General features: G+C 47.2%; 1 protein-coding gene across 2 annotated transcripts in view; it reads right to left on the bottom strand.

The window, feature by feature from the left end:
• Positions 1-4,725: 4,725 nt before the first annotated feature.
• Positions 4,726-12,870, bottom strand: part of FAM222B (family with sequence similarity 222 member B) — a 36,871-nt gene continuing 28,726 nt past the window's right edge. For both annotated transcript variants that reach the window (XM_034069033.1, XM_034069032.1), the window contains one exon: positions 4,726-8,910. In XM_034069033.1, the coding sequence (XP_033924924.1) occupies positions 7,349-8,893 (1,545 nt within the window). In that variant the 5' untranslated portion in view covers positions 8,894-8,910 and the 3' untranslated portion in view covers positions 4,726-7,348. The remainder of the gene's footprint in view (positions 8,911-12,870) is intronic.

The following is a 12,870-nucleotide window of genomic DNA, read 5'->3' as shown; positions in this document are numbered from 1 at the left end:
GAGTGACAGGTAGGCAGGTGCCACCGTTTCGATGCCAGCTGTGCGCTGAAGAGGTGCAGCACCAGTATCCCCTACTGGCTCTTTGGCTCTGGGCGCAGGGGCCAATTGTTCGTGCCCTACGAACAGAGGGTTCTCTGCCCCAGCAGCACAGTAGGGCAGGAACGCTTGGCCCCTGCTCCCACATCTGAAGAGCCAGGAGGGGATACTGGTGCTGTGCCTCTTCTGCAGACAACTGGCATCGCAACGGTGCCAGCTGTATACCTGTCACTCCTCGTTTTGTCTCCCCTATACGACCCATAGCACCCAGATCTCCATTTACCCCCCTATAGGACCCAGAATCCCATTTACTCTCCTATAGCATGCATAACACCCAGAATCCCATTTACCCTGTAGGTCCTATAGGGGTGTAAATGGGGGTCTGCTTCCTATAACTGCAGAAATCGGGGTCTGGGTTCTATGGTTGTTATAGGGACGTGCATGCGATCCTGGGTGCTATGGGTGCTATAGGGGTTAAATGAGGGTCTGGTTGCTATGGGTGCTATAGTGGGTTAAATGGGTTCTGGGTGCTATGCATGCTATAGGGGGGTAAATGGGGTTCTGGGTTTTGTTATCTGTTATATTTGGTGGTGGTGATGAGCTTCAGTGGAACTCTGTGGCTGGTCTCAGGGCTCAGGGATGTGGTGTCTTCCTCCCCCCCCCCATCACCCCAGCGGCAATGGGGGTGTCGCATTTCTGCAGCCTAATCCCACAATTGCATTAGTGCTGCTTCGGCTTAATGTAATTAGCTCCTAATTAGCTGCACCCTGGCTGAGCTGGGCTGAGGGTGGAGGGGGGCAGCGCTGCTGCGGTGTGTCCATACCTCGTGTTCCCCTCCCCATCATTAGCCCGTGCTGGAGCCCATTCTGACACCAAGAATTAGCCCGTTGTGGTGCCCAGCATCAGTTCATTCTGCAGCTCAGAATCAGCCCATACTGGTGTCCAGCATTAGTTTATTCTGGTGCCCAGAATCAGACCATTCTGATGCTCAGAATCAGCCCGTTTTGGTGACCAAATCCAGCCCATTTTGGTGCTCAAAACCCCATTTTTGGTGCCCAGCACCAGTCCGCGCTGCGCTCCCCCTCCTCACCCCCCTGCTTCCGCCCCGTGCGTGACTCGGTGGCGCCGCCTCGCGGTGTCCTTTGGTTTCACCCCAGACCCGCACTCGGACCCGTTCTCATTCGGTTTTGTCTCCTGCAGACCCTTATGCTGCTGTTTTACCGCTTTATGAGGGACATCCCCCGAGCTAGCAGAGGGCGAACCCATCATCCAGTCCCTGTCTGCATAGATCTTACCTTTAGATATATATTTATAGTTTGTATTTTATTTTTTATATATAATTTAGATCTATACACATATATCGATGCACACACACACATATATGTATAGACATACATATATATATTTACATATATATATACACTCACACTGTATCGGAGCTGTCCCATTCATACACCACAGCAGGGTGCTGGCAGCCCCTTGTGCACCCTGATTATTATTATTAATAAAGTACAATTATTATATTATTATTATAGATAACATATTATTATATATGTGTGATATAGCATCATTATTATATTATTATATATATTATATGTTATAAATAATAATAATAATGAAGAAAACCCCCCACATAGTTATTTGTGACCTAAGGGCTTTATGACCTAAAGCTGCTGTGGGCAGCGCTGTTGCCTGAATCCTGTGCAGCACCTCCTGGCTGTGCTCATTCAAAGCCCAGCCGAGGGGAAAACCAACCCCAGGGAGCTGAGAGCTGCTCAAAGCCCTGGATCCATCCCTCTGCTTCCCCTGCTTGGGGTTTATTCCCTTCCCTTTCCCCTCTCCAGTCACTAACGTGCTGTTTGCCATCAGGTGCCGCTCTCCAGTAGCTCTGATGAGCACTACCACACAGCTCCATTTATTCCAGCACGTCGCAGCCGGAGCCACATCTCCTTGCAGTGCCGGGCTGGAAATGTCAACCGGATCTTGAAGCACCTCTTAACCTTCACGTGTTTGGAGCAATTTCCCTGCAAGCCCCTGTCTGCAGAGCAGGAGGAGGAGATGCTCTTAATATTCATGGGGCAGAGGAGGCGATAAAATGGTTTTGTTCCTAAATTTAGCCTCGAATTTCGAGTTTAAAAATAAACTCCCTGGGAAGTTGTTGGCTTGAAGGTTTATTCTAAAGGCCCAGCAGCTTTCAGCATGGTCCCTGCTCCATTGGGCCAACACAGTGAGTATTACACAAGATGCTCAAGCCAGTGGGGAATGTGTTATTAAATACCCTGGAAACTGAAGGGCTGGAGCTTAGTGTAAGCCCCCAACCACACTGAGATGCTCTTATTTAACCAAACACCAAACCCTTTTCACCCCTTACAGAACCTTTTCTATATAGATACAGAGAATTTCTGGCAGACCCCACCTCATCTACTGCTCTTCTGGATCTAAATGTAGAGCCCTGATCTGTGCCAATTATTGCCACTCTGCCAAGATGCAAAACCAGACATTAATATTTAATCAGGAGAAAAAAACAAGAGCAATTTGCTTTCACATCCTTTATTAAACATCAGGCTGGGGTCCCTCCCTCCCCAGGACCAAGGGGTTTGAGGGTGATGAAGGAGAAGGGGGTTATCCAGGTTAAATCCTGGTGTGATTTCACCGCTGAGGCCATCTGAGTTAATGCTTTGTACCCGATTGCCTGGAAATGAACTGAAGTAGATTAAATACTCCAGTAATTTTATTGCCATTTGGCCTTGTTGAACATTGGAAGAGCATCCAAAGGTGGCTGATGTCCAACACAAGCTTCCCCAGCCAAGTAATGAGGAGCCGATTTCAGTGTGCCCCCTTCCTGTGGCTCCTCATGGACCAGTTCTGTTCAGCTCCTCTCCATCACAAGACAATGTGCTGCTGGGTTTTGACACAGAACATCTTGGGGTGATGCTGACCCCTCAATGTCTGCATCCTTCTAACCCCTACCGTGGAACAGGGAGCTCAGTGTAGGGGGAAAAGACCAAACACAGCCATTAAATCTTTGAAGAAAGCCCTGTCTGGCCCTAAGGGAGAAGCTTTAAAAGGCTGTATGCCAGAGGCCTTAAGCTTAGTTATGGCTGCAGGTACCTCTGCTCACACAGAAGTCCCCACTGGCTCATTATTGCTCCAGTAAACAGGTCTAACTACCTGCAAAGACAGTGTAAGAGTCCTGCAGAAACATTCCTCCTGCTTGGGGGGACAGATAAAGATGCTACCAAAGATGCTTCCAAGTTGCTACCAAAGATGCTCCAGTGACTGCAGGAATAGGATTCCGAAGCTCCGTCTCTGCATGGTGGGCAGATGGATGGATGGCTGCTCTAAGCTAAGTTTACCCCAAAATTCTGGAGGAGCCTGTGGAATACAAATACATTTCCTAGTATCCAGGAAATGTGGGAACACCATGAAAGGTGCTAGCTTGGTGTCTGATTTTTACACTCCAGCACGTAGAGATGGGGTTTGAGCTGCTGTGTCATTCTGGGATGAAAGCATAGATTAAAGTAGATGTACAATCACTAGAGAGGGGAGAAAACCTCTCACAGCTGCAGAGGGGTCTCTTCAGAACTGGTCTATGAATGTAATGAAATCCCTTTATAATTTGGAATGATGTCAATAAGCAGAACTGAGCTCATTACACACACTGGTAGGCCAGCATTTCGAAGGGCAGTCACTTCTCAGTCCAGCTTTAGCAGCCCTAGGGGCAGAGGGACCAGGTCTCTGTTTTCCCTACAGACAAGCAGGAACTGTGGCTGTACCCATAGCATACAAGCGAAGTGTTTATAATCAGCCTGTGGTTTAATCAAACCCAGCAACAATTCCCAGTTCTCTCCCAGCAAACATTCCTGTTTGGTTCCCACGGGAGCGGTTGACTCCCATGGACATGAGTTTTCATATTGTAAAGCTTAAGGAAAATGCACAAGTGTCTGTAAAATGTTAACTTTGGGCTGTAACAAAGCAGGTTTGGGATTTAACAGCTTCAGTTTCTGCTGGAAAGGTATGTCTGAAATGGAAGCTGCCTCATGGAAGGATTTACCCTGCTTTCATGTTTATCCCTCTCAGGATCTACGCGATGTCCACTTCCAGCTGCAGGAACCATCAAATTCGTTCTGCTAAATCAGTGTGGTGCTGTAAAGGGGAAAGACTTCAGTGGTGATGAGGCAATGGAAACAGCTGAGGAAAACATGTGGCAAGACCTTACTCTTTCCCCAAGGAGCACAACTGTTATCTCCAAGGACCTGTGAGGGGAACAGAAGCCCTGTGCTGGAGCTGGAGATCAGGAAGCCACCAACCTACAGACAGACAAGCTGAGCACTGTGTGGAGCCCAAAGGCTTGTCCCAATCTGCACCAGGGAGAACCCAGGGTGAAGATGTGTCCCTGGCCTTTCTCTTCTATACCAGGTAGTGTGAAATAAACCCATGTGTGAACAAGGGATTCCAACAGAGCACAATCCCTGCTATGCACTGGACCATCAGCCTCAGGCTTGCGTCTCCTGTGCTCTTCCCTTTGGGAGTGAGAGTGGCAGGGTTGGATCCCAAAAGTGGCACCTGGGAATGAGGCAGGTCATGGTTTGTGGTGGGGAAGGAGAAGGAAGGAGCCTGCCAGCACCAGGCTGCTGCTGAAGTGAAAAGGTCGGTTTAAAGAAAGATCTCACTCCTAGAACAAAAGGCAATATTTCAGTATATTTTAATAGTAAAATGATTCCCATTTTTCAAGCAATGTCCCACCTGGATGAATCTCAGGAGTATTTTTGCTTCCCGGTCCTGCTGCCCCGGGGCAAAGTCTCAGAGGTCACAGCTCTCCCTGCGGAACAATCCCAGAACAGAATGATCCCAAACACCTCCCAGGCCTCAAAACCACTTCCACAAACAGCACGACACAGGACTCCACTCGGTCTCTCTCTCACAGGAGAAGAGCAGGAGGCAGAAAAATCAGCTTTTAATAACAGTCTGGGTTGAGATTTGCAGCAGGCTACTGAACAGAGGAGATGCCAGTAGTTTATTTAGTAAAAAGGAAAGGATTCAGGTAGCAGAACTAACTCAGCAGGTTAAAGTCATCGCACAGCCCTAGATCGGTTCAGGAGGGGTAGGATGGGGGGAGACAGCAGGGAAGACCATAAGGGGAGCAGCTTCAGACTCAAACCTTGGCTTCCACTATCATGTATTGAGAAAAATATTGCATGAAAAGCCTCAGGGTTTTAGTTCTTCCATAGATGTATATTTACCAGTTTTCACAAAGACTGCAGGAATACGATTATAAACAATAAATTAGGACTTCATGTTGCTATCATTTGGCATAACACAATCAGGCAAGTCTTCCTTTTCTGTTTTTAAATATAAGGCAACACAAGCCAACACATAATTTAATCCGTCTTTAGTCAAATTGCTTCCCTTTGCTAAAAGAGTTCCCACTAAAGAACGGTTTAGAGTACACTTGAAGGGATTGCAATAATGCCATAAGTGTACTAACTTACGCAAGGAGTCAGGAAACGTACTCTGCTAAGCTCTGAAACCTAAGGAGTTGTTACAGCCCAGGACTACACGTCTAACTTAAAAAAATACAAAGAAATGTCTCCTAATGTCTCCATTTACCAAAAAAGGAAGGATTTCTAGCCAACTAGGACGCACTCAAAACCGGTTACTTCTCTTTTTTTGTTCTTTTTTGTGTGTTTTAACTTTTGTATGATGTCTTTTAAAGATTGGGTTGTTTTTTACTTTGAAACCATGCTCGTGGAGGAAAAGTTCAAGGAGTAAATACTTAAGGCTTTGTTTGTTTCCAAGGGCTGTGAGGGAGGCCAGTGGATGGCAGAGGCCAAGTGGGTTCACCCATACACAATGCTACTCAAACCCACACTACCGGGCGACATTCATACAGAAATATTACACTTAAAAGTTACAGTGTAGAGCAATAGTTTTTAGCCAGTGTACATATAAAGAATCAATGCATTTAGGTTTTTTTTAATTCATGTTTTCTCTTTTTTCCTTTTTTTTTTTAATTTCCAAACTTGATTGTGATCATTATGTTCAAGTATTAGTCTCATTACTAGAGATGAGGAATTTTCTACTTACAAGAAATCCAGCTGTTAGAAAGGAAAAGGTGTGCTGTGGTAACACTGAGGGGAACAAGATGCTGAGGTTACTCAATAGTGTCCTACGGTCACCGACTCGACTAGCTGCTGGAAGTGATGTGGGAAAGGAACAAGAGGAGTTAGGCACCGAGACCCTGGGATAAAAGGATGTTAGACAGAGCTTTGCTAATCCCCAGGGAGAGGAATTGTTCTGTTAAACCTGCTGTGGTGTTCTGAAGGAGAGGAAGATGGGACCACTGGTCCCACGGTGGCTCATGAGCAGAGCTTCACAGCAGTGGGACTGAGCCACACTGCCCTGAGCATTGATTATGTCTCCTCCCCCTGAAATTCATTTTAGCTACAAAAAAGCTGAACCCTTTTTGGAGTTGTCAGTGGGTCTGGATTCCTTCACATGAGGACAGCCAGACTCCTAGCAGCGAGGGGTTCAGACAAAGCTAGCTCTTAGGCAAAAAAGGGAGTGGGGAAGGGAAATACAATGCAGAGAAAAGGCAGCTACCTATGGCAGCTATGCTGCCTCCTAAACCCACCATTCCCCCCTTCTCCATACCCTGTCTGCAAAAGAAAGAAGTGTCAGAAATACCTGCCGGAGACTTTTGACTTTGGACAAAGTCTAAAATGACAAAGGTGGGCAAGGCAGAGCTGAAAAGCTTCGTCCTGTATTAATGCCCAAATACATCCCCGTAGCTAGCTCGTTTCAAACATAGGCTTCTTTTTCAATTAAACAGGCCTCTAGACAGTGCAAATGGTCAATGTTTAATGCATTAATAAAATGGGCTTTCGGCTGAAAATAAGCCCTGCTTCCTGACAAATCCTCTTGCTCTTAATCTTCAGAGGAAATGGAGATGGAAATTTAAGCAGCTACACTACCTTGCTCTTGATGGAGCTGGCGAAACCCAGCAGCAACTCAACATCAGTCCAGCGAGGAGCTGCTAAGAAGAAGCTGCACAGAAGGGGTGTTCTATGGTGAGGAAAGGGCTGTGGTGTGAAGTAGTGTAATGAAATCCTCTGACACAAAAGGCATGTTAAATATCTGATACAGAAAGGAGATAGGAAACACGTAAGCAAAGCTTTTAAATATACAGTATGTCGTCTTCTGATGGTTACTATAATGATCACACAAGTTTGCAAGTTAAAAATGCCTTGCTTATTAATTAAAATTAAGACTAAACCTCTATGTTTTTTATGTCTGTGAAAGTGACTGCAGCCTATCTATACCCTGGGTGTTGAATATGAAGATTTCGACTATCAGTTGGTTCAGGTGCTCGGTTCATGGAAGGCCGATGGACTTTTCCCAGCACGGCCATGCTCTGATCTCTGAAGCAGGACTGCTGGAAGTCCCCACTTAGGTAATCCATGGTCTGCATCACATTATTCTGGCTGGATGGGCCAGCTCCAGCTCTGTAATGAGTTCCTCCTGCACAATCTAGCGGTGCTCCTGCTGGCTGTCCCCCGTGGAAAGGCATGGCGAGGTCCTGGGACCCAGAGCTGTCACTGTTGGGTGTGGGCAGAATGTTATTCCAGATGGGCTGGAAATAGTGCCCATTGGTATATGGCAAGGGTCCCTGCAACCCGTTCACAGGTGGAGAAGGTGTAGGCTTCTCAATGGGGGGCTTCAAGCTGAAGGACTGGCCCATGCACAGTTCTTGAGGGTAGTTTGAAGTTTTGACAGGGAAGCTCTGCCCGGTGATCTCTCTCTGAGGGTGCTTCCCTGCGAGTCCAGCAGGCCCAGCAGCATCCCCACACATTTGCTGCAGATGTGCAAGCTGGTGCTGGTTCCACGCAACCGATTTGATTTCGTTCTGGTACGCAGGCGGCACCCTGTTAATATTCACCATGGGCACATTAACAGAGGCAGGAGGAATAGCAGCAGCAGCATGATCTACAGGGTTAACTACACAGGAAGGCATGGGTGTAGGGACATTGTGAGTAGATACCCTGGTACTTGCATTGATAAGCAGGTTGCGACTTATAGGGCTGGGGTTTGCAATCTGTCCCTCACACACTGAGGTAGTGCTAATGCCAGCTCTGGCCTGGCAGAACTGGTTAATCTGGTGCACAATGCTGCTCAGGTCCGGTGGCTGGTTCTGCTGCAGAGTGGCAGCCATAGAGAGGGGAATGGTTGAGGTAGACACGGTCACATTCGGCGGCGCGTCTGCATCCGGCATCTTTCTGCTTCCATGTAAACCCGGCTGCAGCAAAGGATTTGGGGGGTGCTGCAGAGTCTGGTGTGCCATGGTCTGAGGATGCTGCAAGCCCTGAGGCTGCTGCATGTTCTGAGGGATCCCCTGAGGGTGCGGTAAGCTTTGTGGCTGGGGTATACCCTGAGGGTGCTGCAAAGTCTGTGGCTGCGGGATACTCTGGGGGTGCTGCAAAGTCTGTGCATGCTGGAGAGCCTGCTGGCGAGCAAGCGCCTGGGGGTGGGTTAAAGTGCTAGGTGCAACGTAAGGGGTGGAAGGGGGATTCATCATCGCTTCCGGCAGCAGACGCGTGCGTGTCCCGTCAAAGTCTTTGATAATTCCTTTTGCTGGAGATTTGACTATCGCCAGGAGGCCTGTTTTGGTGGTGGCCTGAGATGGGTAAGGACTGTACCTCTGGCCTGAAGTATCAAGTCCGTTCACAGTACGGCGTATGTGTTTCCTCTGGGGAACCTTGACACTGTTTGGAAAGATTTTTATAGTCAGTGGGTTGTTGGCGACCTTCTTAGCATAAGCATCCAATTCTGCTGGGGTAGGATACTGTGCAGATCTCATTTTCTGTGTAGTGTCCCCTGTGGAGAAAAGGGAAATCATCAATACCAATCCTGGCAATCAAAGGATCAAGCCCAGGGCAAGACACTTGCACAACAGGAGTAGAAAGTCTCCAAGGAATCAAGAGGCAAGAACCTCATCTTCCCAGACCAGTGGGTCATGTACCAGATGCTGCATTCCCTTTATTACCTGGTGACCAACACAAGCCCCAGTTCAGCTTAAGGCAAGACCTGCCTATGGGAGCAAAACAAAAATGGTTTTCATCAGAGTATGTTTATAGTTGGACACAAACAGGTAACGTGCTATGAACATTGGGTTGTTTCCAGCCTGAAATACTTCTTACAGCTTGTGGTAGTGGCCTACTTTCTAGTTTCTTAATTTAAGGCTGCCTCCCCCATGGCTCTTCAAGCCATGCTCAGTATCTTCACCATGTAATTGAAAATCAGAAAGTTATGAATTAAACATTAAACCCATATAATGCTGAGGTGGGAACCACACTGGGGTGGGCTGGCCCTGGCTGCACTCCAGGTGCCTGCCAAAGCTGCTCCATCATTTCCCTCCTCAGATGGACAGGGGAGAGAAAACACAATGAAAGGCTCCTGGGTTGAGATAAGGACAGGGAGGGATCACTCAGCAGTTACCATCACAGACAAAACAGACCTGATTTCAGGAAACTGGTTTATTACCAATCAAATCAGAGTAGGGAAATGAGAAATAGAAACTAAATCTTCCCCCCAGCCCTCCCTTGCTGCAGGCTCAACTCCACTCCTGATCTTCTCTACCTCCTCCCATCCAGTGGTGCAGGGGAACTGGGGCTGTGGTCAGTTCATTGCACATTGTCTTGCTGCTCCTTCCTTCTCAGGGGAGGACTCCTCACACTCCTCCACTGCTCCAGCCTTGGGGTCCCTTCCCATAGGACACAGTCCTCCAAGAGCTTCTCCAACAGGAGTCAGTCCTACAGGCTGCAGTTCTCCATGAACTGCTCCAGCATGGGTCCCTTCCATGGGGTGCAGTCCCTCCAGAACACACTGTTCCAGTGTTGTGTCCCCATAAGGACACAAGTCCTGCAGCAAACCTGCTCCAGAGTGGGCTTCCCACAGAGTCACCAACTCCTCTGGATATCCTGCCTGGTGTTGAGTCCTCCATGGGCTGCAGGGCACAGCCTGTCTCACCACAGTCCTCACCACGGGCTGTAGAGGAATCTCTGCTCTGGTGCCTGGAGCATCTTCTCCCTCCTTCTGCACTGACCTCAGTGCCTGCAGAGCTGCCAATCTCACACACTCACTTCTCTCTGGCTGCAGTTCTGCAGTGTCCCCCCCCTTAAAATACATTATCCCAGAGGTGCTGCCACCACCACTGATGGGCTTGGCCTAGCCCAGCAGCAAGTTCCTCTTGATTCCATAGAGGAAGCTTCTCACAGAAGCTATCCCTGTAGCACACCCCCCCCAAACCTTGTCATGGAAGCCCAGCACACATCTGAAGCCCTTCAGCTCAAACCTCCATTTACATCTGAGCTCTTTTCTGGATGCTGACATCTGAAAGCACTTTGAGTGTCTTTTTGTCCATTAGGAAGCCCTTGTCAGTCCAAGTTCAGCAAATGGAAGGCTTCACATGCATTATTTTATGGCTTGCAATTACTTCTTCAGCATGGCACCTTGCTAAGGACAGCATCCTCATATCACACAGCAATCTGACGTGACATCCTCACAATATTGAAGATATGCTACTGCCCAGACACAGACAAAAGACTTGTGAAGACGGGTGTGGGGTTACTCTGGTTTAGCAGATACCTACCTTACCCACAAGCTCCAGCTGCTTCTGGAAAGAACTTCAGACACGTAGGGAAATGCCTGTGCCTCTCTTGCTATAATCATATTCCAAGCAGAGCTTGGGCCATTCCACCTCTGCTGCTCTAAAATGTTTGCCTCCAAAAGACTCCTGAATACATGAGTATCAGGCATCTCTCTCTGCATCCTGCAGCTTCCAGTCATCACAGGTGAGGGAGAACAGCACTGCTCTAAGAGCACTGCCTTTCACAAAGTTAAGGGTCAGAAAATGGATACTCAAAGAAAGGATAATTATAGAAATGTTAAAAGTGTCTTTTGTGACATAAGCAGCTCTGCAAGCAGGTTGTCCTGCAGCTCTAGCACAGCACGTACCACAGCACCAGTTGTACTCTTACTCACTGTGCTGTCCAAACACCAGCATTCACCACCCTTTCTCTTCATCAAAGGAAATGCTTGCTTGATATCAACCTGAAGGTCCTCTCTGTTCATATCCCTGAACCTGTCGCTGCAGGCAGGTGGTTTATATCTATCCTTCTGAGTGTGCTCCCAGTGGAGAGAAGAGCTTCGGAATGGCATTTACCTTCCCTCAAAGGCAAAGCCTTCATGAACTCCCAACCTTTCATTCTTAGCACTGTCCATGCTCATAAAGTTCTGTTTCTTCCCCAAGAGATGACCCTTGCAACTCACCATCAGAGGAGAACCACTGACAACAGACAAAGGAGCCACATTTGTCTGTGTAATGGTTCATGTTATGCTCGTGGCATTGTCACATAAAGCTTTTATTTTCAGATGAAAAATTAAGCAGCTACTTTAGGACACCTTCACCACCAACATTTCTCAGCCTGGTCTACATTTCTATAGGCATATTATCAAATGAGGTGGTAAACAATAAACAGATACGCTAAATATTCCTTTACTCAAGGACCTATTCTGTTATACAAACTACGATGGAAGCTTTTAGAAAGCAGCTAAAACATTGATGTTTGAACGGGCTGCAGCTATCGGTTGCAACACATCTGTAATCCCAAATGTGGAAGTGCTCCTTCCTCTGATGAGAGAAAATAACCCCTCAGTTAAACTTAAATGACGCATTAACATCAAGTTTGGCATCCTACCAAATGGCAAACCATCTTTTAAATCCCATTCATCACTTCAAACAGTGCCCATTTTGCGTACAGCTGAGATTATGCTCCTTTTACTATGAACTAACTCAGTCATTCTACTGAGGCCTGAAGGTGATGTATTTCTGAGTGCCCCAAAGTGCTGCTTAAAATGTGCTTTGCTAGTAGTTCCATAGGCAAGATTCAATGACTGTAATAATTAAGACAGCAAAAAATCAGGAGAAAGGCATTACAGGGTGAGCGAGAGTTTGGGTTTCCCCTACAAATACCCTACAAACCAGTCAAAAACAACTAGGTCTGGTGACTGAGTGGAAAACCAGCTAGAACAGACCAAACAGAAATGCTGGTATTAGAATATGCTCATCATTCATGTGCAAGAATTCAGGCCATAAAATGATGAGGTGGATGGCAGATAAGAAACTACATTAAGAAAACAAAGGGATGAGCTCCACAAAGCTACCTAATAGTAAATGCCAGGCAGAAGACTTTTGTTGGAAAGTCATTATTTCATGTGTACTGTAAGGGAAAGCTGTGCATGTGAGCAATTACCCCAGTAAATTGGTGAGCTGCAAGTTCACACTCCTGCTAATCCCGTGGCAAGCAGCTCATCTGGTCACAGCCCTGTGCGCCTCTCATCGCTGGAGCTATTTTTACCACGAAATGAGATTTCTCTGCCTCACCTCAGCACCAAGGTAATGTCTTTCAAGTGCATTTTACAAGAAGGCTTTAAACCCCACTGCTTTTAGAAGTGCCCACGGTTAAATCTTCATTAACATTAAACAACATACAAACAGGCTTTAAGGATCCCTACCCTAACGAGAGCATCCGCGCTTGGATGAGCCAAACCTGCTGTGCCCATCTTCTGCATTAAAATCTCAGTTGCTACAGGATTTACAGAAAGAGGCCTCACCCCTAGAAAGGACTCAATTTTGGTGATGACCCCAAGTTCAGTACCAACCTGCTCTGTTCTCTTCTGTACATCCATCCATCCATCCATCCATCCATCCATTCATCCATCCATCCCACCCCCCTCAACAAGAGCTCTCCAAGAAGCACCTTTCACCTTGACCTT

This window comes from Melopsittacus undulatus, chromosome 13 (genome assembly GCF_012275295.1).
Source record: "Melopsittacus undulatus isolate bMelUnd1 chromosome 13, bMelUnd1.mat.Z, whole genome shotgun sequence".
NCBI classification, from domain to species: domain Eukaryota; kingdom Metazoa; phylum Chordata; class Aves; order Psittaciformes; family Psittaculidae; genus Melopsittacus; species Melopsittacus undulatus.
The sequence above is the reverse complement of the archived record's forward strand: the minus strand, read 5'-3'. Positions and strand labels throughout refer to the sequence as shown.